Source organism: Oryzias latipes, chromosome 10, assembly GCF_053564925.1.
Source record: "Oryzias latipes strain Hd-rR chromosome 10, Olatipes_Hd-rR_3.1".
Lineage (NCBI taxonomy): Eukaryota > Metazoa > Chordata > Actinopteri > Beloniformes > Adrianichthyidae > Oryzias > Oryzias latipes.
The window spans coordinates 18,044,773-18,071,569 of NC_136246.1; the positions used below are offsets into that span (position 1 = coordinate 18,044,773).

The window sequence follows — 26,797 nt, forward strand, 5'->3', positions numbered from 1 at the left end:
TGTTGTTCCTGAGTGTTTATTCTATTTTGAAGGGAATGTTTTACAACGTTAAGAGGTTTGCTTCTTGAAATCGTACAGTGTAGGTTTCAGTTTGATTGGGTCCCTGCCTGGCTGGCTTGGATCTGCCAGCTTCTTGTCGTATTTGTTTTAGCAGGCAGAGAGAAAATAATAAAACTCCCACTGATTTGCCACTTACTAGAGAGGTACATGATGTGAATCTGGGCATGTTTATGAAGAGATGTCTGAATATTGACTCATTAATACTGTTCTTGATGCTTTTTGTCCTGATATATATTCATTTATTTATTTATTTTACAGAGGATGATGAAACTGGTATCATGGACGGCCTGCTGGAGGCTCTGCAGTCTGGTGCTGCCTTCAGGAGAAAAAGAGGTCCACGACAAGCAGGTACTTATAAATAGACATCTTCAGAACACAAGTATATGTTTTCAGGTTTTCTGTTGGACTTTCTGCCACAGATCCTGCCTCGAGATGGAAGCAAATGAGCTCAAAGCTTTTTGTTGTTCACTTAAAGGAGCTCATTTGTTTTTGTGGGTATGGCTGTTGTCGCTGTCTCTTTTTGTGCGCCTTTTTCATTTCGGAGGGATGAGTACAGGGGACCCAACAAATTGTGAGTGACTGCTGGTGCACACAAAGGAAGAGTGTGCCAGCAGTGGGAGAGAAAAGCATCAGTTTATTGATTTGCCACAGTTATTTTGAGGAATGTTTACATTTAAATATATTGGGGCTTTATACAAAATTAATGTTCACTCTGTTCCGCTGACAGATGTACTTTTATTCATTTATTGTTTTGAGAATGTTGGATCCACAGTTGTAATTCTGAGCACCTTCTGAAGTGTGACTTCCTGGAAAAGCCAGACAGAAAAGTTAGTGGGAAAGCGTTTTAGATAATTGCAACATGAGGCCTGGTGTTAGGAAATTCACGTGTTGCCTCATAAAGGGTAAAGTATCCAGTGCCCATTAGCTTTGAGCAAGACAGACCCTGTGTGTGTTTGTTCTCCTACAGTGGGCTGTGAGTTTTGCATCTACACATAAGAAACATTGTGGAAGAATGTATGCAACCTAATCCCTGCCTCAATAAAAGCCAGATGTGAAGCGTTGCTCTAGACTGGAATAGCTCTGAGCCAGATGGTAGACTCAACTATTTAGTTTCCTCTTTTTTTTTCTTTTATTACTAATACTTTGTTGTCCCTATTTCTTTTGTTCTTCTGTGCCTCTGATTCTTTTTTCAGAATATGTTGGGTGGACATCAAAAGCTGCGTTAAATTACAAAAAAGTGAGAGCTGTGTAAAAGACTTTAGTAGCAACAACTGTCTCATCACCAAACTGAGACACGTGAGGAGGGCTAACTGCAGGAGAAGTGAAAGCAGGAAAGAATGAAGGGGGCCTACTTTAGGGCTCTCTCAATGATCCATGATACAGCTTGGACCACCTCACACTCCTAACAGGAAATACCTGATGGTGTGTGTATGTGGTGGGGTGGCGGGCTTTAGTCTCTTCAAATGGTTTTATTTGAGGGAAAAAAACTATTTTTGGACTCATGTGTCAAATTTAAGTAAAATGTCTCCTCCATGGAGTTTTATCCTCCCTTTTTTCTGGATTGTAGAGTTGGAGTTATTAAAATAGTGAAGTCAAAGTAGGAGGAGCCGTCTTCTTACTGGCTCAGCTGCTGCATATTTGACATCTCTAAAGCCACAAACCATGAGCAGGCTGAAAACATTCATGTGGTTAGATCTTGCACTCATGCAATGGTTGGTTATTTGAGCTTTAACAGGACCGTTTGCTTAAACATTTGTTTGACAAAAGGATAAAATAGAGAAAAGTTTCAAGTGTTTGTATGATCAGTTCTTTAAAACTTTTTTTCCCATAAGTGACTTTAAAGTCACAGAATAAGTTTAGCTGAATGTATTAAACCTCACTGATAGTAATTCATATTGTTTTCTTTTAAGATATAGCAAAATTGGGCACCAAATATTCATTTATCTTAACCAGCCTGGCTACTCTGACAAACCCCAGTTTAACTGCTTCTTTAAGACAAAAGTCAACTGGAGCATTCAATAATGTAGCTAAAAAAGTAGTGCGGGGAAGTGGTCTCTGAAAGAATCACACAGCAAACAATGCATCTTCACAAGTGTTTATGCTTATTTAAAAAAAAAACATTTGCCAGAATATCAGCTCTGTGTTCAAACGGGTCCATGTTTCACACTGAGCAGGTAGAAATCTGAAAGATTATGACTTTTTCCCCATTGTTTTTCTCATTTAAAGCACTTTGATAACGATAACATGATATTTTCAATACAGACTACAGAGTTTTTTATTTTTGGTTGGTGGTGTGCCTTGTGATTTTTAATCAAAGAAAAAGTGGAGCTTTGCTAAAAAGTGCTGTTACATGATGCTATTGTGCCTATAAAACTTTGCTGAAATATTTAAAAACTCATTCTAGATGAACAAAAAATGGAATGGATGTTCTATAGTCAGATAAATCTTTGAGTCATTAAAAACTAGCCTCTTTCATGAGCAGCACTAGTGTCATTAGAGACCAATTAACAAAAGTAGGTCATGTTGAGCTTTATTGAGGTATTTTTTTTTTTTTTTGAAAGAATAAAAAACATCTAGGGAATAACACAGACTGTAGGACAATATAACATAACAGTTATTGAAGTCTAGACAGAAACATGAACATTATTTGATCAGAATAGTGATTTATGAAACTGTGTGATAGGGTTTGGGTCTCCACAGGTAAATGGTGGTTAGGCCTTTCAGCAGTACCCAAAGTAAGGATGGTTATGAATGCAGTGGCAGAATCATGTGCTTCCCAAAGCTGCCCAATGTTCCAGAGAACTAAAGTTCTAAACAAAATGTTAGAAGGAATTAAGATGTCCAAAATGACCAAAATCACACTTCAGTTCACACTTCACTTCAGCCATGATGACTCAGTCCTGTCCAAATGTCTGTTGAGGAATATGTATTATTCAAGCATGAATCAGAAAATATAATAGGTGATTTGTTTGCTGTATCTTTTTGTTAGTGATTTCTTTCTTTAGATTAAACTACTGTCATTGCATTGCTCCTGAGAACTCTGTGAAGTTTGCATCTGTGCTCAAGTAGACCAGTGGTCCTCAACCTTTTTCAGGCCACAGAGCGGTTTAACGTCAAACAATATTTTCAAAGACCAGCCTGTATGAGGCTGAAGTGTGCGTCCGATTCTTTGTTTATTTTTAGATTCCAGTTTCCCTGAACTTTTAGGGGTAAAGTCGATCTTCATCCTCTGTAAAATATCTGCAGCTGGTTTAAAAAGTAGCTGTACAATAGATTTTGTTCGGAAAACCATTAAAATGCAATAGATAAAAAATTTGACACCAAAAACAAAAAATACGATTACTGTACTAAAACTGAATTAGCAGCATCCTCGTAACATTAGACAGCCCTTTGCTGAATAATATGCATTATTATTATTATGGTGTGTTGGACCAACTGTTGCAATAAATCCATATTTGGAGTTGACATGTGCCCATGCGACTTGACATGTGTTGAGAATGAGTCAGATGTGGTGAGGAGAATCCAGTAGTTTTCCAAAAGAAAACTCATTTCAAAACCAGATTTTTTTTAAATTAATTAATTAATTAATTTTTTTATGCGACCCGGTACTTGCCTTTCCATGAACTGGTACTGGTCTGTGGCCCCCTAGGGGTTGGAGACCACTGACAATAGCCCTAAGAAAATAAAAAAGTTGACACTGTTCGGCCCAATTCAAATCCTAATTTCATACATTTCTTAACTACATCAAATATTGTCTATTTAAGGTTGTTTTAATCTGCTAAACCTGTGTTTTCTGATAGTCTGTGGTACTTGAAGTCCCCATCCTCCCATACAGCTGCACAGACCACAAAGGGAGTTGGGTTTACCCAGGACCCACTGAACACTGCGTCACACTGTGTCACAGCAGTATGACGGCAAATGAGACTGTGGAAGTCATATACCCACTCACCTTTGACCTGAACGTCAGCTCACTCTGCGCCCGTGTGTTGTGCTGGTTTTGTGGAATGAGCAGCTGTCTGCCCCCCGTCTGTCTACTGCCACCCCCTTAAACACATCCAAACAAAGCACACACGCCAGATGCTTGCATGCCGATTCAAAGGCCTGCATGTGTCTTTGCATACCAATACATCCAACCAGCTGCTCTTATTACATTCCAGAGCAATGTACTATCACCATCAGCTTTGGATTATTAGCTTAGACACTTGTCATTTAATGTTATTGATGCTTGGTTCCAAATTTTTGTCGAATTTGTTGCATCAGAATAAAAGGGTTCGCGTAAATTCAAGTAGAGGAATGGTGTCTGAAAGTTCTCTGGAGACCCATCTGCCAGGTCGTGACCCTGTCAGGAGCAGCCAATCACTGAGGCAACTAGCTGGCAAAGCACCAATCAAAGCTGGACTGAGATAAAGAGCATAGCAACCATGAAGGCACACGATAGTTCAACACTGCTCCTAGAGAAACAGAAGACACGCTTTGAAGGCGTGTGCTTTCACAGATGTGACAAACACAAAGAGATGTCATTCAGATGAAAAACAGTCATCAGTCAAGACCTGTGCGGAACAGTGATGTCACATAAAGCGAGACCATTAAGTTCAACCACACATATGCACCATTGACGGGAAATGCATGCTTTTAGATCAATGCTATCTCCAAAATAGCAGCACAAAGGATGCTGGATGATGTCACAGTTTCCCATGGTTCTTTGCTCTGAAGCTGGAGTGTGTTACCCTCTACAGCCTGAAGAGGGTGGCATTATTCCCTTCTAAATTTGACATGTTGAGGTTGGGTCTTCATCTGTAAACTCACCAGAACATACATGAGGCTCTATAACATGGTACTACAGTTACCATCTCATACTCTCTCTTAGAGGTGTCTTTAAAAAAAAAATTCTGTTTCCTTCCTGCATTTGTTCTTCCTTTCATAAAAGCAGCAATACTTAATTTCACAACAAAGCATTCTTTCTCACATCAGGCAGTCATTACTGAGTGTCCTAGTGTGTAATGTCTCACAGATGATCCTTTCAGCCCAGTCTGACCCGACACAATCACTTAGCAGTGTTTGTCTCCGTGTTGCATACATCATGCTTTATGCAAAGATCTGTCATGATCTTCACATAGTGGTTATTGATTGTTAATAGTCACGGTGAGAATTTTACAACCGATGTGCCAGTAACACAGCAGTTTGGTTTTCCACTTCCAGTTAGAAAACGGAGCCAATGAAAAGCAGCGTATATTCCTAATCTGAAAGACTGATATTACTGCAGAAGAGCCTTGTATTACTATTTCAGGTTCCTCTTAATCCCAGGCTCCTTCCTCTGTTGTCTTCCTCTGCTGCATGCCTCTGTAGCAGGAGTGGGAAGATGAGACAAAAGAGGAGCTCTGTGACAGCCTTTGAAGATCCTCTCTGCGGGGTTTCACTTGTGGACTAGATGTGCACATACTCATTTCATGACACGTTCTCAACTGGATTTTTAGGTCATTTGCATAATTCTCAAGTTAGAAGAGAGAGACGTTTTGAGATAAGTAAAAATAGACGGCATAACAGAAATACAGAGATCCGCCTGTGTAAGTTCACATTGATGTGCCTTATCAGTTTTACTGACTGGTTCATCTCAGATATCAACTCATTATATAACCTTGAGTCTCCAAATCCATTTTTTCTAGACTCGATTATATCCTTGTCGCAGCTTATTCTGGAAACCTGATTGGTAAATGTGTGCCCTTTCTCATGTGTGTGTCCTTTCACCCTCAAGTTGTGTTGCCGTTTCATATTTGCATGCATCTTCTTACCAGTTCACTTATTTGATGTATTTTCTAACATATGTCTCCTGTAGCGTCTTTTGAGTTACAGAGCTTTCCACATAGAGCAGACATACACCAACAGCACACAACCTGTCACTGACCTATATAGTCCAAGATGGCCGCTGCTGCACAGCTGATGCAGAGGGAGTGTAGAATGGTAAATTATGAGACGAGGCAGGTGTGTGGGAGGGAGAGGAAGTCATGGAAGCAGGTTAAGGAATACAAGCATCACAAAACACATGATTATGACTTTAAATGTAAACATTTGATAGGAAGATTGAAAATATGTTTCCTAATTTAAAGAAGCAGACTTTTTTTTTTTACAAATGCAAATAGAAAATGTGCTTTTTGCCCAAAGAATGATCTCAATGAAATGCAAGGTTCTTTATTTTACTATGAAAGTGTTTAAGGACAGAGATTAAAGCTTATACTTAAAAGTCTTTTGATATTACCGTGTTCCTTCGTTTATAGCGGGATTTTCTGGAAATAACCCACAATAGGTGAAATCTGCCTTAGATGTTTTAAGGCTGTACATCTTCTCACTACACACTTTATACACTCTTCTCAGACAGACATTAACATTTTCCCACTTTTCTCTTGTTTAAACTCTTCAGGTTCAAACCTTCATTGAAAAATAAGTCCAAGATTACAGAATGAAGACAAAGATCTGCTCACAATTGAAGATTTATGTAAACTGAACACATTCTTGACGGGAGATGAGCACGGAGATTGACTAGGTCAACAGCCAATGAGGGAGCAGAACACAGTGAAGAAATAAGAGAAGAAATAGTATTTGATCAAGAATACACATTTAAATGGTACTGCTATGTATTAAAATAGCCCATGATGCACTCTGGTTCCTTTGGATGGCTTTCCGTCACCATCCCTGCCACTGTCTGGATATCACTTGAGCTCCTTCCTGCTCTGAGTCAGTGTTCCTCTCTTTCATCCCTCAGTCTTTAATCTTCCACAGTATGAATCATCCTGCTTTCCACAGTGTTTTTCTCTTCTCTGCCACAACTCCTTCCTCCCCTTCTTGCATGAACACACACCATCCTCCATTCCTTATGCTCCCACATTCCCTTCCTCTACACATTTCTTACTTCCCATCTTCTTCCTCACTTACTCCACTAGGATCAAGCGGACTCTAATCTGACTTTAGCACAAGTTGCTCCAGTTATTATTTTAATCCATATCCACAGAGCCACATCACTAACCCATGTGTGTACATGGGTGCCAGAGTACTGCATGTGTGTGTGTTAGCAACATCCAATGTGTTGCATTACTTTTGTTTTTTCATACTTAAAGTTGGCATGTAAAGCGTGTTACATGTTGCTGTGAGCTTTTCTGATTGTTACTCTTTTGAAGTTCTCAATTTGCAGTGAAGCAGTCAGCTTCTACTGAAATGGGGACATTTGTTTAACCGTCTCGCCGTTTTCCTTCTGGGTTGTGCATGAAACACACCGATACATCTGCATGGAATGATTTGAAGGGTTTTTTCTTTGTTGATCTCACTCTGCTTTTTCCTCTCCTTAGCCAACCACAGGCAGGCCGGCCATGCTGTCACCAATATCCTGGCCAAAGAGCTGATGCAGGACGAGAAGTCCACATCCAGTAAAGAGCGCACAAAAAGGATGAAGACAGGAAAGGAGGAGCCCAAACTAGAAGGAGCACAGTCTTTGGAGGAGTTATTGGATACGGCTCTTTTTCGCTCCAGTTAGTCTCAAATGGGGAAAGTTCCCCTTTATACAGTTTATTATTTAGCACAAATAGAATTTTAGTGAGCATTCCAGCAGCCAATATAAAATTAAATTATTTTCATGTTCAACCAATCTTTTTAGGACAGCATTGTTTTGTTTTTGTCAGTTTTTTTTTTGTGGGGGTGGGGGGGGCAGCAGCATGCGGAGGCTGGGGGCAGGACAGTTACCTCAGCCTCATTCTTTACAATATTAAACATACTGTATTCGCTCCATGTACATAAATATTCCTACTTTTTTCCCCTACATAGCATCAATCACATTCCACTCTTCAAAGGGGCAAATTGGTCCTTTTGCAAAGACTTAACATAGTGAAGCCACTGCTTTGTTGTCATTTTGTTTGACTGATCCTGGAAATGCATGAAAATTCGCCATTTCGTGAGCATGGTTTAAAGTGCTTTCTAGGAATTGCTTTAATGCATGGCACATTGATTTGTTTCTGAGATACTGTTTGTAATCTTATATGTTCACTGGGAAAAAAAGTGCCAACCAAGAGGAGAGGTGATGAGATTGTACTGGAGGGTGTGGTACCGTCGAATATGGACCTCTTCATCAGCAGCACTCATCACCTTGTCCATTGTTTCTGTGCGTCTTTACAGAAAAGGGATTTAGTTCACTGGTGTGCTTTAACATATTTTTAAATCGTAAAATGGGATGATTTAAACAAGTTATTATTTTTTTGGGAACACCTCATTTTTTATAACTGAAAAACCAGCATTCATCCTGGAATATAAATTTGCTCTTAAACCATACAGGGATTTAAAGTTGAATGTAAGGACATCTTTTTTTTTAAGGGTGTATCCACATAAACATGCTGTAATGGAAGCGGTTTACATGCCTGTGTGTGTTTTTTTTTTTTTTGGTCCATGAGAGTCTCAGTTTGACATTAGGTTCCTATATTTAGTTAGTGTGCGCCCAATCCCTTTTCCCCACATATCCTTCCATATAGGTTTAAGTGCGTGTGATAGGCCATCTGTAATTACTGGACGGTACAAACCCTGCTGTCACAAATGATAGTGTTGCTCTTTCTGCTGAGAATATAGCGCACTGGAAAACAGCCTATGAACTGCTGACACAAGTATGTGTTGACATGTTCTGTATATCCCCCCCAACTAAAATGCAGCAATAACCTCTGAATGTCTTCGCCATCAGCTTCCATGTTGCCATCTTTTGGGCTTTGATCTGAACTACAAGCTGATACTCCAAGCAAAATGTACTTTTCTACAAATCTTTGTGCTCCCAGACCTGAAAACAGACTATCTCAGGGGAACTCCCCACACTGTCTTTGTGATTGAAAGTCTCCACAGACACGACAAACTTTCTCTGCGTAGAAATAATTTTTTACATGACATGAAAGATGATGAGAAGAGCACATGGTTTAGTGGCACCAACAACTGCTGTTTTCTATTTTAATCTAGGATTAGGTCAAGGCGCTGCACCTGCACAAACCATGCCGCTGTATGCAAAGAAGCACGCTTGTTGATTCATGTCTGCTATATTCATATGTATTCTGTCAGACAACAAATGATTGTTTAAACTGAAAGTAGAAAGTCTAAGTGGAGAAATGGGTTGATGTTGAAATGGATATCACTGGAATATTTGTTGTGATTTGTTCATTCAGTGTTTTTCATTTTAAAGAGATTGTTTTTCTATGTACATTTTTATGACAATTTTAACATATTTGAATTTTTTTCCCCAGATTGCTTTATGGAGTCATGCACATACTTTGTTTGTTACACTGAACAATTAAAATGTTTTGCATCATTACTTGTGTGCAGTTGTTTGAATTTTCCAGGTTTTTGGGAAGTAAAGTTGGGAATTCATGGAAAGTTTTTTTGTACGATTCCTCACTCTTGTTACAGTGCTGAGAGCGCTCTGTGATTGTTATTTTAAAGCCATAAAGAACTAGAAACATTCATAAACAGTGGACTAGTTTTTGTTTTTACAGATTAATCCCTGGTTTTCTGGCTCCAGGCTTTCCAAGTACTTTTTATTGGTTTAAAAATAAGCAATGTGTGGTTTTGTGTGCAGAAACACATAAGTATGTTGGAAAAAGAGGGGAATGTTTCCCTCTTCTCTACTGATGTTTCTGTGTTTATTTTTCTGCACATGTGCTTTAAGCCAACAGCATTCCAAAACTCATCCAATAGTCTGGCTTTAGTTTTTTTCTTATTGTTAGTTTCCTTCTAATCACAGATTTATTGCACTTTTTTAAGCTCACAGTTTCAAGCTAAAGCATCCAGAAGAGATTATTAGTAGTTCTCTTGTTTGTTAAAACAGGATGACTCTTCAAATGCATCACACCTCAACAAAAGGTATTCTTACTTTCTAAAATCTATAAGAACTCAGTCCAGAAATCCACTGATCCTCCCCTTAAACACCTCCAATCCTCTGGCCCAGGTTTTTCAAATCTATGACGTTCTTCTTTACTCAACCCAATTTTGTTTACCTCTTATTTGATGGGTTTTTACTTTTGCTATCTCATGCTCTCATTCTGTATTCTTGCCTGCCTTTTTCTTAGTTCAATTTATTAAAAAAAAAATAATTGAAGTAAGTCAAAGTAAGAAACTTCTAAACACTAAAGAAACACTAAAGGAGGTGGCTTTAATATCAAAAGATACACATTAAGAATTTAGTGTGTTCTGGTATTTGTGTGAAAAAACAGTTTCTTTTTTGTCATGTTTTCAAATATGACATATTTCAATTGGACAAAGTTCTACTTTGATCTGGCTGCATTCTGCTGCTTTGATACAAGATGTCCTTAAATCCAATATACTGTTGCTTTGACAAAGTTAAATGAGGATAGAAATGTCTGCTCTTGCATGCGCATCATGCAAAAAAAATCCTTGATTTTTGCCTAAACTTACTTGAGTTAAAAAAAGCAGTACATTTCTGAAGACCTATTGTTTAATTTGCTATCATAACTACCTAAAGTACGAAATTGTCCTGTAAAATGGAATTCACATTTAAAGACCTGAAACTTGCATAAACCTGCTTATTCGCTCCTTAACAGGCTTGCTGGCTTTTTTGGCTAAAATATGTCCAGACTAAACCTACTAAAGGAGTGTTGGGTTTTAGTTTATATCAAAGAAATAAAAAAAAATTCAATCAATCATACGTATAAAATAACTAGAAAATGTGTTTCTCCTCTGTTAGCTCCAGACATTTCTTCTCCTTCCACTCTAGGTTTTAGAATCAGTTTTTAAAGTGAATGTTTTCGTGACATTTATACCGACTCACTTCTGAGTGAAAAGCTTCAATTTATATTAGCGCTTGTGCTATCCTAGGCACTTTGACATTGGGAGTTGGGTCATCTAGACCCCACAAGTATGGAAGCGATTCTGTAGCATAGTATGTGGGTGAACATACTTGGTGCTGATTTTGCTGTTCGATGACAGCTGGAGCCCCATCAACAGCTATAGCAGATTTCGACATGCTAAACGTTTGCTGGTTGGATCAACACACACTCAGCGGGAAGCTGCAGGAGACTATCTTCTAAATGTGCTTTTATTACTGACATGATTATTATTAAGGGCCTGCTCGCTCATATTTTTTGCATCTGTGCGGTCACTGCTTTTTTCTTGGCTGCAAGGACCCCCAAAGACTGGTTAGCATTAGGCTAATATGTGCTAAAAAAATTTAGCCGTGGAGGTACTTAAAACTCTGTCCGGGCAATGAGCACCTTGGATGTAAATATGTTGGAATTGCATCCTCCTTTATTTTGTTCTGGACACCACTGGAAACACAAATTCATATGATGGTTTAGTTTCTCAGATCGTATAAGCACTTCCGCCTTCGGCGATCTGGAGCATCGGATCACGGGGCTTCGCGCTCCGCTATGCGAAGACGGCTGCCGGTTCGAAGACGAAGCTTGTCCGGGGGGAAGTTTCGACGAACCGCGGTGCGTCCGAAGGAGGACCGCAGAAGGCGGAAATGCTGCTACGTAGTCCTGAGAAGCTGTGTAAAATCATCAGAAGTTCACAACCATCACAAAGCCCTCTCCTCTGCTGCTAACACAAAGCTCCACTGCTCCTAGAATGTGTCTCTTAGCAGCTGGAGACACGGAGATGGCACTGACGTCATCGCCCCGCCTCCCCTCTGGAAATGCTCATTCGAATTGAATTATGAGACACTATTCGCAGGCTAGATGTGAAAATGAAAATGCAATCCCCTCTTTGCATTTTCGTTTCAATTATGACACAGAATTAGCTGTTTTTTAGTAGAAATGAAAAAGCATTTTGAAGTATTGATTTTTCATTTTAATTTTGAGTCATTTGATGCAGTTACATTTTGAAAATGAAAAAGCATTTCTGTTAATCCATTTTAATTAAAGGAATTTTGCTACACATTTACCAGAGAACCTTTTGAAAATGAAATGTCAAATATTTTCTTTATCATTTTAATTAAGTGATAGAATAAGCGGTTTTGAAGAAAAAAATGAAAAAGCATTTTGGCGGATTGCTTTTTCCTTTTAATTTTGAGTCAAAAAATGCAGTTACATTTTGAAAATGAAAAAGCATTTCTGATATTGACTTTTATTTTTAATTATACTACAGAAACGCTTTCATACACTAGACAGTGCTCTGAACCTTTTCTCTTCAGTGATTTGTGATCTTCACTGGTGTCCATGGATTACATGAAAAGTTTGGACAGATCCAGGATGTCGGGGGGGAAAAAGGAATATTGTGATTGAATTGATAAGTCATATTACTGTTGTTTTTAGGAAGGCTTTCTTCCAACATTGTAAAAAAAAAAAAAAAAAAAGAAGCCAAGAAAAACCATTCATCCATTCGTCATTCGTTCCTCCCACTTTATTGTATGAGCAGCAGACAACAAACAACCTGTTTGTGTGTGTTGGACTCATGCCTGCTACTTCCTCTTTGTTGCCCTTGTTTGAAGTGTTAGGATCTGTCAGTCGATGGTGTCTTCTGATGTGGGTGTGAGTTTGTGTCGGGATACAAATGTCTTTGTGGCAGTGCTCACAGTATGTGTGTGTGTAAACTTTGAAGCTCATCTTGTACAGGTCAGCTACAGCAAACTGAAAAAAGAAAGTACCGTAAATTAGTTTTTGTATAAGGCATCTCAACTTTTTTTTGTTTTTCTAAGTCCAAATGACCTTTTGTCTAAACTTTTTCTGCCATTGAGCCATTTTGGATGAATCAGAGTACTCACAGATAAAGTGAAGAAGATTAAACTCCACATGAAGTTCAGAGTGAAAGAAAGGGAGCTCATTGGTTAGGAAAACTCTCAGAAATGAGAGGAAAATTTCACTTCACTTCAACATTAACATGAGAAAACAGAAAAAAAGATGCACGTTTGAAATGTATTTGATAAAAAATGCAAAAGGTAATATATACAATTACATTTCATTATAGCTGAAAATTAAGAGAAAAATATGTATCAGGACAAACTGTTTATTTGTGCTACACAACTTGTGCTTCACATGTTCACCCACATAATTCTTGTGTGTGCACGTATTCATGAGTCATGGATTGTCTGGGATTTTCCATGTTTCTTGTGCTAAAGGTGAAAGAGCTGTTAAGACTATCATTTACATTAAATATCTTCCAGCTGCAGTTTCTTTTCAGAAGTGTGAGGCAACAGATGGAGGGATCTATAGAGTGTAAGGTCATCCCACAGTGTTTTAGATTTTTAACTTGAACTGTTTAAAGCAGACATATCCAATTGTTTGCTCAGTCATTTTCTGGTTTACTGTCTTTTTCTGTCCTACTCAAAGAAGACAGCAAAAAAAGAGGAAGCTTCTCTTTTATAGTTTGGATCCCTCTTTATTGAACCTCTTATAGAAAAGCTCTTTAATTTATTCATAACTTTTCCTTTTAAGTTTTTACTACACTTTCCAAGCACATTGGTAAACAGTGCAAATGCTGATGACAGGTGTCCAATTTGACTTCTTGCTATGATAAACTCACCTTCTGCAACTCAGTTCAGATTTGCAGCCTTGAAGTCAACTTATAACTAAAATTAGTTTTATGTTTTGCATCTACAGTTGTTATCCTTTGAGGATTTGTAGTCATGTTTGGTAGATATGTGCTGATGTTTTATTATCATGAGTGTCACGCTCCTGTCCGGAGTGAGACCGACAGGTCCAAGGCAAGACCAATAAAAGCCACTCCACAAGGTTTTTGTGAATGCTGAAAATGGCTGTTATTTTTATTTTACAGTAGGTAACCAGCAGCAATGTCCATACATGCTCTGAAACCCAAACTCCTCTCTCTCATGAACCAAAATTCACACTTTTATAAGACATGGCCCCTCCCCTGGGCCAGGTGGTTTCAGTTGAGGTTAATTGCTGATTTTTGGTCAGGCCCTACAAAAGCCTACCAAACCCAGAGATCGGGTCCTTTGACCCAGGAAGTGAAACTGAAAAAGGTAAGACACAAGTCAGCAAGACATACAAAAATACATAAACATAATACACCCAAAATAATAAAGGAATAAAAGGAGTTAACAGTGTGTATATCAGTGTGTGTTGCTATCAGGAACTTTCTAAGATGTTTTAAATGGTTGAATGTGTGCACCCACCCAACCAGCATTAGCTTAGTCCCTGAGTATACGATGTGTCTGTATGTTTGAGTTCCTGTGTGGAGTTTCAGTCAGGGGAAACTGCCACATTGAGCTTCATTTTCTTCCTGTTTCCTAGACTTCTTGGTGGTGTTGTGACATTCAGGGGATTAGTGGAGATTTGTGTGTTTATGTGTGTGTCCATGTGATTATGTGCATGAAAGTGGACTGCTACAGAAAAAAGATCTGAACAAAGAAAAGGGAGCCAGTATAATTGGCTGCAGCAGGGCCAGACAACGGCCATCAATACAGGGATGGGCTGGCAGGAGAGGTGGACCAATGAAACAGCAGCAGACTGTTTTTCTCATCCACTGATTGGCTGATGGGAGAAGCTGTCGGTCTCCAGGTAGCAAAGTAAACCTCTGAGCATATCTGCCACTCTCTTGCTCCTGGAGGAGGGAGGGGAGGGTGTGTTGGATGAGGAGGTGTGACCTCAGCAGCTGAGAAAAAGAAAGAGCAATAAATTGAAATAAATAGAGCATGTCATCTTTGTGGTGTTTAAACTCTCCTCCTAATAAAATGTCCCACTACTCTTGATTTGCATGTCTTTCTGTCTGTTCTCGTTTCCATGGCTGTTTGTTAGCGTCACCATGCCGGGCATCTGAAACAGCAGAGCTTTGTGTGCCTTCAGCTTGGCTCTGCAGCCTCCATCTCTATTTATTTCTAGGAACAGAACTGTTTTGACATTTCTCAAAGTTTGCCTTTCAGCACCAGAGAAACAGGGTTTTATCTTCTGCTTATAAAAGCAAAAGAAAGAAAGGAGAGTTAAATCCCTTTATAAACATGAGAACGTAAAGATTTTTCGGACTAATGTGTTTTGAAGCATTTTTTTAATTAGCGTTTGCTTACTGTAAGGCCCAGAAAACACCTTTATGCCTGTTAGTCTGGTTCTGCCTGTTTCATTGAATCCCCTTCATCGGTCCTCATGTCTTCATGAAATGTCATTGATCAAATTATTCGGCTCCTTGTAGAACATTCTCCACATTAAATGCAATTAACAGATAATTAACATGGGCCATAGAGTGTCAACCGATTGGCTTTGCCATCACGGCACTGAGTGACATCTCCATCATCACATGGCCTGAAGCAACAGCAGTCTCCCTGAAAACTCAACATGTGATCCGTCTTCTGACTGCTTCTTCCTGTTGAAATATCACTGAGTTTCTTTGTCAGGTGTCCAAGTTTTTTTTCCAACATGTTACCTTTCTTTTATTCCCACATTCTCTTTTCCTTCCCTCAGCTTGTCGTCTGCATTTCCTGCTCCTTTGTATGCTTCTTTGTTTGTGAGTTTAGTCAGGTGGAAGTAAAGTTTGTCTTCCCTTAAAAGGAAGGGATGTTTTTACTGAGGAAACGCTCCGTCCTCCATGTCAACATTGACTAAGAGGGCGTCATTGTGAAGAAGAACACACTGCTGTGTGCATAGACAGCCCGAGTAACACAGAAGTATTTAATCCCATTACAGAGCAGATGGGGCTTTTGTGTAGACAAGTTACAACTGTTGTCTGTAGTCTCTTTAGTTATCAAAGCTGGTTACTACAAGACTCAGCAGAGGATCGGGAATATTTTTTAACTTGTCCTGTCCAACAGCTGGGCAGACAGATGAGAGCTGAAGGCCTCTTGTGTTGGACATATTTTACTTTAACAACAGGGGTTATTACTCTTCAGACAGACCAGAGGTATGTCTGAATAAACCCCTTTTGTAATTGAGGCCAAACTTTATTCATTTCAATCAATTTAGAAAATCTTTTGTGTTGGACCGGACGGAAAAGGAAAGAAGGGAAGAAGAGAGAGGGATGTTGGGGTGGGGGGGGTGGGGGGGGTGTGTGTGTGTGGGGGGGGGTGATCATAGGAGGGGGGGGGGATAAAACCCTGAAGCAGCATAAAACAACAAGCTACTGGATGTTTATCATTACGGTAAGGTTCAGATGTAATACAAATCTCAAAGGGGCGGGGCGGGGCCTGTCCACACACACACTCAAATGTTACAGACACACCGGCTAGCTGCAAAAATGTCCACATGTCAACATGTACACAAAACAGATAGTGTTCACACACGCATACTTATGCCTTCAAAATAACTAGTGTGAAATATTACATTCAATCAATCACGCAAACTATTAGTGCAAATGTGAGCTAACACCTGTGCTTAAGTGAGTGTTTATGTTCTTCTGAAATGGATGGTGGAATGTGAAAAGAAGGAGAGAGAGTGCCCAGCCATCCCCACACCAAGACCCCCGCCGCAGCAGCCGCGGCAGCCAGAACCCCCAAGGCCACACAGCAGCAGGCAGAGAACAACCGTCCCCCGGGCGATCACATCCGAAACCCAGGCCAGGGCCAGCAGGACTGCCGCGAGGCCCCTAGAGCCAGAGAGCAGGGAGGCACGGGGGGAAAGAGAGTGCTGCCCCAGCCCAACCAGGAGAGCAGCCCCCTGGCCGCGCCGAGAGGGCCCAACGCAGGGCCCCACCCAAGAAGGGTGTCCACAGCCCCAGACGAGCACCTCATCACCACCCAGGAGTTCTGGGCATCCCCCCGCCCCAACTCCAGGTACGAGCCAGGACCCCCCAAGGGAGACCCGCTCCGCGCTCCAGGCAGCCACCCACCCGGCCCACGGTTGGTCCAGAAAGGAGCAAGGCAGGGGCCAGCCACCCAGGAGGGGAGCACCCAGGGGAAAAGGGGGGCCCACGAGGGGTGTTGTAAACATGGCCCCACCAGGCTCGGCCACAGTTGGAAATTTGGCGAGGCCCAGCACCCGGGGGCAAGGATCAGAACCCGCCCCTCAGGGACACGGACACCCCCGGCTCAGGTGTGATGTGATCCCCGGCTTCTGGCCTTGCCAGAAAGCTCAGGGATCCCTCTCACTGCGTGGAGAGAGGGCCGCCGGGCCCAGGAAACCAGCACTCAGGGGACACGGCTGCCGTTGCCAAGGGTCCAGTACCCCATACCAGGGATGGGGTAGGGGACAGATGGTCCAAGGTCCCACCTTCCTTGCGAAATGCGTGTGTGTGTGTTTGTGAGGGTGTGTGTGTGCATGTGTGTGTGTTTATGTTGGAATGTATATTTTGAGGGGTGAAGGGTGTGTGTACTAAGGGGATGCAGTTAAAATTGGCGGGTAGGGCTCTGAGGGGACATCTCCTGATTACTCACAGTGATGTCCCATCACCCTCCCCACCAAGGGGCCCTAAATGTCTAAGGTGCGGTTAAAATTGGCGGGTAGGGTGCTAGGAGGACATCTGCTGCTTACTGGCAGTGATGTCCAGGCACCCCCCCTACCACGGGCCCTACATGTCTAAGGTGAGCCAGGGGGGCCCACTCCATACGGCAACCACGGGAGGGGGACCACTGCCAAGTAGCTCCCCCCCAAGGTGCATCTTAGGCTAAACTTGGGCAACAGTGGCTCAGGTGGTTGAGCGGGTCGTCCAATGATCGAAGGGTTGGCGGTTCGATCCCCGCTCCCACCAGGCAAAATGTTGTTGTGTCCTTGGGCAAGACACTTCACCCTCCTTGCCTCCAGTGTGGCTCCACTGGTGTGTGAATGCGCATGATTGATCCCGGTGATGGTCAGAGGGGCCGTAGGCGCGAAATGGCAGCCACGCCTCTGTCAGTCTGCCCCAGGGCAGCTGTGGCTACAACAGTAGCTTACCATCACCAAGTATGAATGAGGAGTGAATGAATAATGGACATAATGTAAGCGCTTTGGGTGTCTTGAAAAGCGCAGATAAATCCAATCCATTATTATTATTATTATTAAACCCCTCACCCCCTCACCCTATTAGGAGATAATATGAGGAAGGGAGTAAATTGGGGATCGGGAATTCTAAATTAACCCAGTGTTTTAATATGACTTTCAAGTTAAAAGAATTTGTCAGACGTTTTAATGAGATGATTAGTCCATCTTGGAATAGGACAGTTTCCCTTCACTTAACTTCAGCCCCTTTCTGCACTGCAAACTTACATTTATGGAAAGATATTGGATGGACGTCATTGTCTTCTCTTTTTTTAAATATCAATCTTTTTTTTTTCAGAGAACAACATTCATTTAAAACGTACCAAAATGTTTATTTTCAATGTGCTCACACTTTTCAGAGTCGTGTTGCTTATAGTTGTGTAGTTTAAAGAACTAATAATTTTGACCCACATTTTTTCTGTACACAAAAATTTTATTTATTTATTTTTATTTGCGTCTTAAAAAGCAACAAATCTGAAACAGAAACTGAAGAGATTACCTCTTAGTCCAGTCTGAGGCTACTGTCCATCTGTTTTTTAAGGGTTTTAGGAGGACGGTGATTTCAGCCCTGATTAGTGTCCCAGATTAGTATCCCGAACGTGTCCCTGCTTTAGTCCTGCTTATTGTTGCCTCTTCTAGACTCCCTGTTAGTTGCCAGCTCTCTTTTATTTAGCCTCATCACTCATGTTTCCATTCACAGTTTAGTCAGGCTAAACTCACCCCTATAACTACAGTTATTCCACTTTACAATCACAGGTATTAAATCATTTAATCCACCAAAAGCAAGACTCAGTTATGAGAAATTGTAAAAAGATTCTTGAAAGCATTTCAATAGTTTCATTGTTAAACTCAGCTCGATATGTATGTGTAAGTGGTTTCCTTATTATTTGACACATTAATAATATAACTATTGAAAATAAAATTCGTAATTCTTAGCAGTGATAAAAAGCTGACAAACAAATAAAAAATGACATTATTAGTGTTCTATTTACTTAGATTTCTATTGTTTTATTGATGTTTTATTATAAAAAAGTTACATTTTTGTTGTACTTTATTTTAAACACAACACTTATAATTTTACAAATGGGATCTTTATGTGACCGAGTTACAAGCTAAGATTCTATGCAAAGGTTACAAATTTTCTAGTTGAAGCATCTACAGTCACAAGTATTTGCTCAGTGTTGTGCATCCATCTTAACTAAGTGTATTTCATGATTTTAAATAGATATACTCTGCTGCTAGAAAGCACTTTGAATATATTTCATCTTTTGCATTTAAGCAAAAAACCTTGTCTTTCTTCTTAACTCTCAGGTCATGTTCGGGTCAAATTGGACCGATTTACAACTTCAAACACTCGTATATATTGTGTTTTACATATTTGCCTCAATTTCTTATTATATCCTCCACACTATGCACATGAAAATGTAAAACTGATGATAACCTCTGTCATTGAATTTTGAGTGTTTTAATCAACCTCGTCAAACCTGCAGTGTTCCCTGTCAAAGGTGAGTGACACAGGAAATGAATGGATAATCCTCCATCAGACATTAAACATCCCAACTCACTCACTCACTCATGAACCAACCTCCAGATGAAACAATGTTTCATGTCTTCACACAGACTGGACATGTGAATCTGTCTCTTTTCCGCATGGACCACACCTTTCAGACTAACCAGTGAATCTTCTTCACACAGACCCCATGTGAAGAGGGGCGGCAGCAGTGGGTCAGTTGACCTCTGATCAGAAGATTGCAGCTTCTATTCCCTTCTTGCCCGCCCACATGTCGAAGTGACCTTGAGCAAGACACTGAACCCCACCTTACTTCTAGTGGAAGGTTGGCGCCAGTGTTCGGCAGCGAAGCCGCCATCAATGGGTGAATGGGACTGTGACTGCTTTGGACCTTCGAGGAAGCTAGAAAAGCGCTGTACAAGTATACACCATTTACCCTATAGCTTGATATTTGCCTTGCACTCCTTTATCTCTGAGCACAATGAGTAGGCGACTGACTAAGTGGTAATCTGTTGAAGAAGTACCGGTCCAGTTTTTTTGGACTTAATGAAGAGGGCATTGAAATAGAAGAGGGTGTCTCTGAAGTGGACAACAACACAGACTGAATGTTAAAGAATGTTATTGTTTAAGAATGTTGAGTAAAAAAATGTTTGTTGTGCTTATTTAGAAGCAGTTAGTCAGTCTGGTCAATTTTGACAGAGAACACTAAAGTAAGGGGCAGGAGATGAGCATGAGGGTTAAAACAACTTGCATTTAAATGCTAACTTGCCTTTTTTCATGAGCACAAATATGAATACATTCTTCAATCAGATAAAATGTAGTTTTTTTGGCTCAAATTTTGCTCCCAAATCAAAATGTTAGGGCTCATCCCAGCAGTTCTTTGTGACTCTGAATGACGTCTTTGTCCCTGCAGTTTCAGCTGGTTGTGAGGTAGGGGAGGGTCTGTCTGCTCTGTAGGCTGTGCTGAAAGCTGATGCAGTCAGAATATCAATAAGCATCGGAGGCTGCGCAGACACAGAGCTCTCTCTGTCCCTCCCTTTTTTCTCACACTGACAGACGGTGATGCACCTACCTTGCAAATTCAGCAAGCATATCGTAACGGTGGGCACATGTAGTATGAGTGGACTGGTGTGGACACAGTGAACCTGGTGTTCACTAACCCACAACCTCAGCTGAATAATTGCAGGCCCTTTCTCATGATTTTGACATGTTTCAATGTGACCCACATCAATGTGGATTGTGTGTGGTCACTCAATGGGTGGGTTGTGTGTGACAAATCGACTCCTCTGACGTGCAGTCACATGTTCGTCTCACTGGGTGTAAACTGTTTTAGGGGCTTTTTATGCATCACCCAGAGAGTAAAACTGAATTTTGCAACGACAAGCAGTGCACTGTTCGGATCCTAAATGTTTGTGGTTAGAAAAAAGGGTCATAAAGATCTTGTAGTGGATGTCTTCTCTCCCAGACACAGAGGGCACACTGCTCCTTTGTAGCGCTCCTTTGTGTTGTGGTTTTGTGTTTGGTGTATCTTATTTGGCTGGGACGAGCACATGCTCCTGCAGGGCAGACAGAGACTGCGTCTGGACAGACGGACAGTTTGTTTGAATGTGGAGAAGACAGACAGGATCTGGTAGTCATGTGTGCTCCTAAAACTCTGGTCATTCAGACCCTAATCATGAGGATCTGAGTCCCTGACCTATTTGATGACTTTTGTTCTTGTTAAACAATTGTTCCTTGATCTGTTCCTTCATGGTCATGGAAATCAAAGTAATTACATCTAAAGGCTTGTTTTTTTGTGTTTGTAGTGTTTTTCTAAATGTGTTTATTGGAGTGAGCACTCACCTGCCCCTCCCTAATGACCCCTATGTGTCCACATGGATTGCTGGGGGTAAGGGAGTGTTCAGTCAGTTGGCCTACATCAGCTGAGCCTACGGCAGTCCGGTTTCCTCTGAGGGTGTGGTCTCCATGTGTGTGTTTGAGCTTGCATGTACTGATGTGTGTCTCCATCTAAAGAGGGTCAGTGCATACATCTGCAGTGACATTTAGAGGTCAGACGAGAAGCTCAGATGTCTTCCAAAGTTTCTGCTCTGAATACGCACAGCACTGTTTGGATGTCTGGATGGAAGTGTGCAATGAAGCGTTCAGGATTTTTTTTTTTTTTTTTTTGCTTCTTAAGTTTGTTCTGTCACTGTTATTATGTGGAAATATTTCCAAATCAAATGTAGATTTTTGCAGTGGTATTTTAGGGACATCAAATGATATAACAAATATAGTAACAGATTACATTTACCCTTCAACAACTTTTGATTACTGCCCTTTTATTGTGAGTGGTTAGGTACAAAAAAAGCAAAGTAAAACAAACTCAATTCATGTGATTTATATCATTTTCATTTTGAGCTGAAACGGCTGAGACACTAGTAAACACCGCTACTGTGCCATGTAATTTTAAAGGCAACAACATCATTCCTTTGCCTGGTAACTATGGTTACACTTAACACTTGCTAGTAACATCAGCATCTGAACTGACTTGTCTTGATCTTTTTTCTTTTTTTCTCTTCCCCACCTGTCTCCTTTGCTTTTCCCTTGTCATTTTTTTCCCATCATTTTGTCCTGGGGATTTTTTTTTTTTGCTAATGGTTATTGATTCACTTTCTTTTGGAAAACAAAGGTCTTTTATACCTTTAAGGTGCTCACCTCACTTCCCTTGTTTTGTGAAACGGTGGCAGAGGAGGAATTAGGAAATGACAACAAACACGCATGCACACAGAACCGTAGATGACCCACAAAGCCAGAGAGAACGCAGATGTAAGCAGATAGCTGCAGCTGCAAAGGCAGGACATGTTTATCACAGAGACCAATGAAAGCAGCGACAAATGCTCAGCCAGACAGAAGACAGACACAATGAAAAGAAAAGATCTGGCTGGTAAATAACCAGAGAGAGAGAATGGTCAGTCACAGCTGAGCCCCTGGTCAGTGTGTGTCACAGCCTCCAGGCTCACATCTGCATTTCATTCTTATTCTAGAAATGTAATTTTACAAAAGAGTTTAGAAAGGGAAGGAAAAATAAAAAAGAAGGGCATTATACTGCATTTTGGTTCAATATTCATACAGGGTGGGGGATAAAGTCATAATCAAAGGATGTTGTGCAGCTGCTTTATATTAAGCAGCTTACAGCCCCTGTTCTGGTTGCTTCTTTCTGTGGTGGGGGTCTTTAAAAGGACAAAGAAACAAAGCAGAGGAAAAGATGAAAGCAGAAAAGCTTGCTTGGGTTAGCAAGTTTTGAATTCTTTGTCTTCTGCTTTTCCTAAAGCTTCATGAATTGCATGCGTTTTTTTCTCCCCCTTTCCTCCCTCTGTCTCTCCCCTGGTGATTGTCTCCCTGTAATGCCAGCATCTGCCTCCCGCATGTAACATGTTTCCAGGTGGGTAGTCGTCATCCTCTCCCTGTGTTTTTCCAGCCGAGCCCAGTGAAGAATGGAGTGTGATGGGTGATGATGGTTGCCATGGAAACTGGCAGTCTTTCCTTAGCCTACATCATCTGCTGTTGCATGCCGCAGATAGTCTTCATGAATATTTGAGCTTTATTAACAGACAAGTAGCTGAAACTGCTCTCCCCAAATAGACACAGAAGAGGGCTTGTGAAGAAATAAGGAGAGGAGAGATTCTGGATGGAAGGATAGAAAGCGGGGTCGCACCGAAGAGACAGGTTAACTGGGTTAGGTGAAGAAAATCAAGAACACAATTGTAAAGAAAAAACACAAAAAAATAGTTTGAAAATGAAATGATCAGGTTTGAACCAGGTCAAATGAGTTTTTGTGCACTCAAAAATGAAAAAGAAAAATCAGCTCAGCAAAACAAGATGGCAGAGTGAGAGAACAAAGAGTCTGAGGAGAGATGGTGGGTGACGTGCCATGAGAACAGAAAATTAGGGCACTGGAGCTGGGGCTTTTTTCCCTCCTCCTTTTTTTCCCTCCTCATTTCTTAGAGGATCCTGCAGTGATTTCTAATCAATCCCTTGATGAAGGTTGTTTCCTTTGGCTGATAAACACACTGACATGGACTCATCCAAACAGAGACAGAATTGAAAAGGGTAAATGGAGAAGTTGATGCCCTGTGTCAAGAAGCACAGATATTGGACCAAGCATGTCCTTTTTTACTCCCAACCCTAAATTCTTCCTTTTGTCTGATATCATGAGAGTCATTTCAAGTATGCAGCAGTTAAATGAAAAATGAATGCTGTCTTTCCTGGAATGCCCTTCAGTGTAAACCTCTGCTGGTTCTCAACTGCATACCCAGTTTTTTGGGAGTTATCTGCCTCTAATGGCTTTAACACCTGTCCCAGAGGTCTTTGCAGACAGCTCAGAGCCTCTCTCCTGCCAGATGTGCTTCTTTTCGATCACTGTTAAATCATGAGATGTGGCTCTGAAAAGAACCTTCCCATGCTCTTTCTTGTTGATTTTATAGTTAATAACTCGTTTGTTATTCCCCAGTGTTTCCTCAAAAATGCAGCTTTATGAGCATCTGTCTGTCAGTGCTCTCATGGCTGTGACTATTTAAAGCTGCTTTTCTTTTACTGGTGATGGGATTGTGTCTTTTTCAATCATGTAGATTAAGAATCAGATCAATTTGCAAATAATACTGTATTAATAACAACAGCCTACATTTTTTTTAATTTTGCAATTATCCACAGAATCTGCATATTATTAAATGTAAATGTGACCCACATTAAATGCAAAGGAGGTGAATAATTACAAGTTTGATCTTTTTTATAACATTTTGAGGATCATGTAAACAACAATAACATTGCATATTACATCAATCAACTAATTAAAGATAGAAGAACCACTTTTAAAATACATTTTCCACGTTTTTTATACTTTTTAAATTCTAAAATACTCAATTTATCCTGACTGTGTGGTTTAAGCTTAACATGAAAACAGATGGCAAAACTACTCATCAAGAATAGTCATTCTTTACCAAATTATGTATCATTTTTTTTTTGTCCTCACAGGTAAAAAAAGAATGTTAGGTCTTACCATTCTAAGGTAGACACTTTCAGTATAATTAAGATACAAAAAAAGCTTAATTTACTACAATCCAACAAGATTTTCTTTTTTTAGAAGTTCAGTTTTATACTCTTTAATCAATAATCTTGTTGCTTCATCTACATAAGTGGTTATTATTCCTTGAAAAGAAATCATTTAGTTTATTTTATGAGAATCATTCAAATAAAAGCACAGCAAGATAAATTCATGTAAATCCCCAAAAATATATAAAAAAATAAAACTCTGAAATGTGTGAATGACATGTTTGAATATGCTTTGTGTTTTGTTCAGTAAAAATGTTGCTGGAAAGAACATGGACGTGCAAGTATCACTTTAATAAGGAAAGATATTGAACTCGTGATTGAAAGATTTAATAGTGAAACAGGAATTAAGCATGAGTAGTCCGAAGTCTTTGGCAATTGGGCTCTGGGCCGGAGACATCTTGCATGCTTGGAATGACCTTGGACCGAGTAAAAAGACCCCTGACCCCGGACGCTGATGGGGGTTAGGGCCAGACTGTGCTGAAGTGAAGAGCCAGGAGGAGAAATACCTGGAATGCAGGTAGAAAATTTTCTACAAATTTAAGCAGGAATTTAGTTATGATTGGCTGTGAAGAAAGTGAGCACTTTAGCTATTGGCTCAGAATGAGGAGTAATTGATGAGTGGCATGTGGAGTGAAGAATCAGCAATCCAGCGTACCTAAAGATGAGGTCGATGTTCCTTATTGAAATTGCGTCAAAGCTTCACCAAGAATCTCTGACACATGTTCCAATTTCCCGTATTTCTACTTTTCTTTAAATTTGTTAACGTATAGCTTTCAGACCCTTGATGAAGGTGAAATATTTTCTAATTACCTGATTAACGAGAAACACCAAACCCTTTTAGACTTTTACTAGAATGACTACGTATTTCATTTTTTTCAGGCGATAAAATTGGCAGGAAAAAGACCAAACCATACAAACTATAAAAAAGAAGCAACTACTAATAGTCTAGACAACTGTTTATTGCAGCAAAATAGTTTGGACACTAATGCACTTTTAAAAGAATTCTTATCTTTCCTTATGCAGTTAAGCAGCTACTTTATCAACTAAGAGTGACCATAGCTCAAAGACAGACTCCTCAGAATTTGTGTTGCTCTGAGTGTTATAGGAAGGAGAGGAGTGGTGAAAGCTTCTTGATGGTGTACGCTTATTAGCCTGAAATATCCATGCAGCAGCTGCTCCATTTCCCTGGTAACACCTGTCGCCATGGCGCTGAGCTGTCCACATGCCTCAGTGTCAGTGCCGACATGCCTCGGGTATAGCACATTCACAGTGTGAAAGCACCCACGTTTCCCAGCTCAGCTCATTTCTGACATGTAAAAACCTCATGCATGTGGCACAGCTGTGAAACTGACAGCACTTATCTGCAGCACCAACGTTCACAAAATCACAGATGAAACCAAAATGCCTAAACAGATGCCTTTTTGCATCACAGTGCAAAAAATTCTTACCCCTCTCCCACCTCTGAAACCTGGAATTTTCCGTAACCGTGACAACCGCGGCCGGGATTAGATAGTCTGTGATGTGCTGGGGGTGTGGAAGCTGCATACGTGTCAATGCTGGGGTGCCAGACTGCTTATGGGGTGTGGAGCTTATAAAGAGGCTTGTTATTTTGCGCTGTATGTTGAAGAGGGTGCAGTGGGGGGAGAAGATGCCCTTAAATCCCTGTTTACCAGATGGAGGCATCAGATCAAAACAGTGTAACTGTCCAGTTCAGTTTTCTTCTTTGTTAAAGCACAGGTTAGGATTTTATTACTTTTACTCATCAATTGATGCAGTTCTCACCGTCTGTTTCCTACTGATCTGCATTTAGCCCCAACTTTTAGTCTGGACTTGATTTTGTTCACCTCCATCGTTATTCCCAGGTTCATTCCTGCTTCCTAGTCCCCCTCCCCTCTTTGTCTGACTTCCATCTTCCCAGCTGAGAAAACAGGAGCAAAGAACTCTTGGCAAAGGAGATGAGGCGAGAGGGAAAGAGGAGAGAAGGGGCTTTTCAGATGAAGAGAAAGAAGGGTTTGCGGCACTGAAAGGGACCATTGTTTTTCATCATTGCTACAGCTCCATCTCTGTGATTTAGCAAAGCGAGCAGCCATCACATTACTGTGTCTCTTTAAATCAGGACAGGGTTAGCCGTAGCAACGTTCAGGCTCCAGGGCTCCAGTGCTCCATCTGAAAAGGCTGCCTCCTCTTCCAGCCAAATTCCTCTCAGCTCCCGGTTACTCTGCACATAACTGCACATTCCTCTCAGATGAAATAATAATAGAGCTGACTTTTAGGC

At 40.6% G+C, this 26,797-nt stretch overlaps 1 protein-coding gene across 1 annotated transcript in view; it reads left to right on the forward strand.

The window, feature by feature from the left end:
- diaph1 (diaphanous related formin 1) overlaps positions 1-9,385 on the forward strand; it is an 87,325-nt gene extending 77,940 nt beyond the window's left edge. Inside the window, exons 27-28 of the mRNA XM_011480126.4 lie at positions 319-408; positions 7,398-9,385. Coding sequence (XP_011478428.1) covers positions 319-408; positions 7,398-7,582 — 275 coding nt within the window. The 3' untranslated portion in view covers positions 7,583-9,385. The remainder of the gene's footprint in view (positions 1-318; positions 409-7,397) is intronic.
- The last annotated feature ends 17,412 nt before the right edge of the window (positions 9,386-26,797 follow it).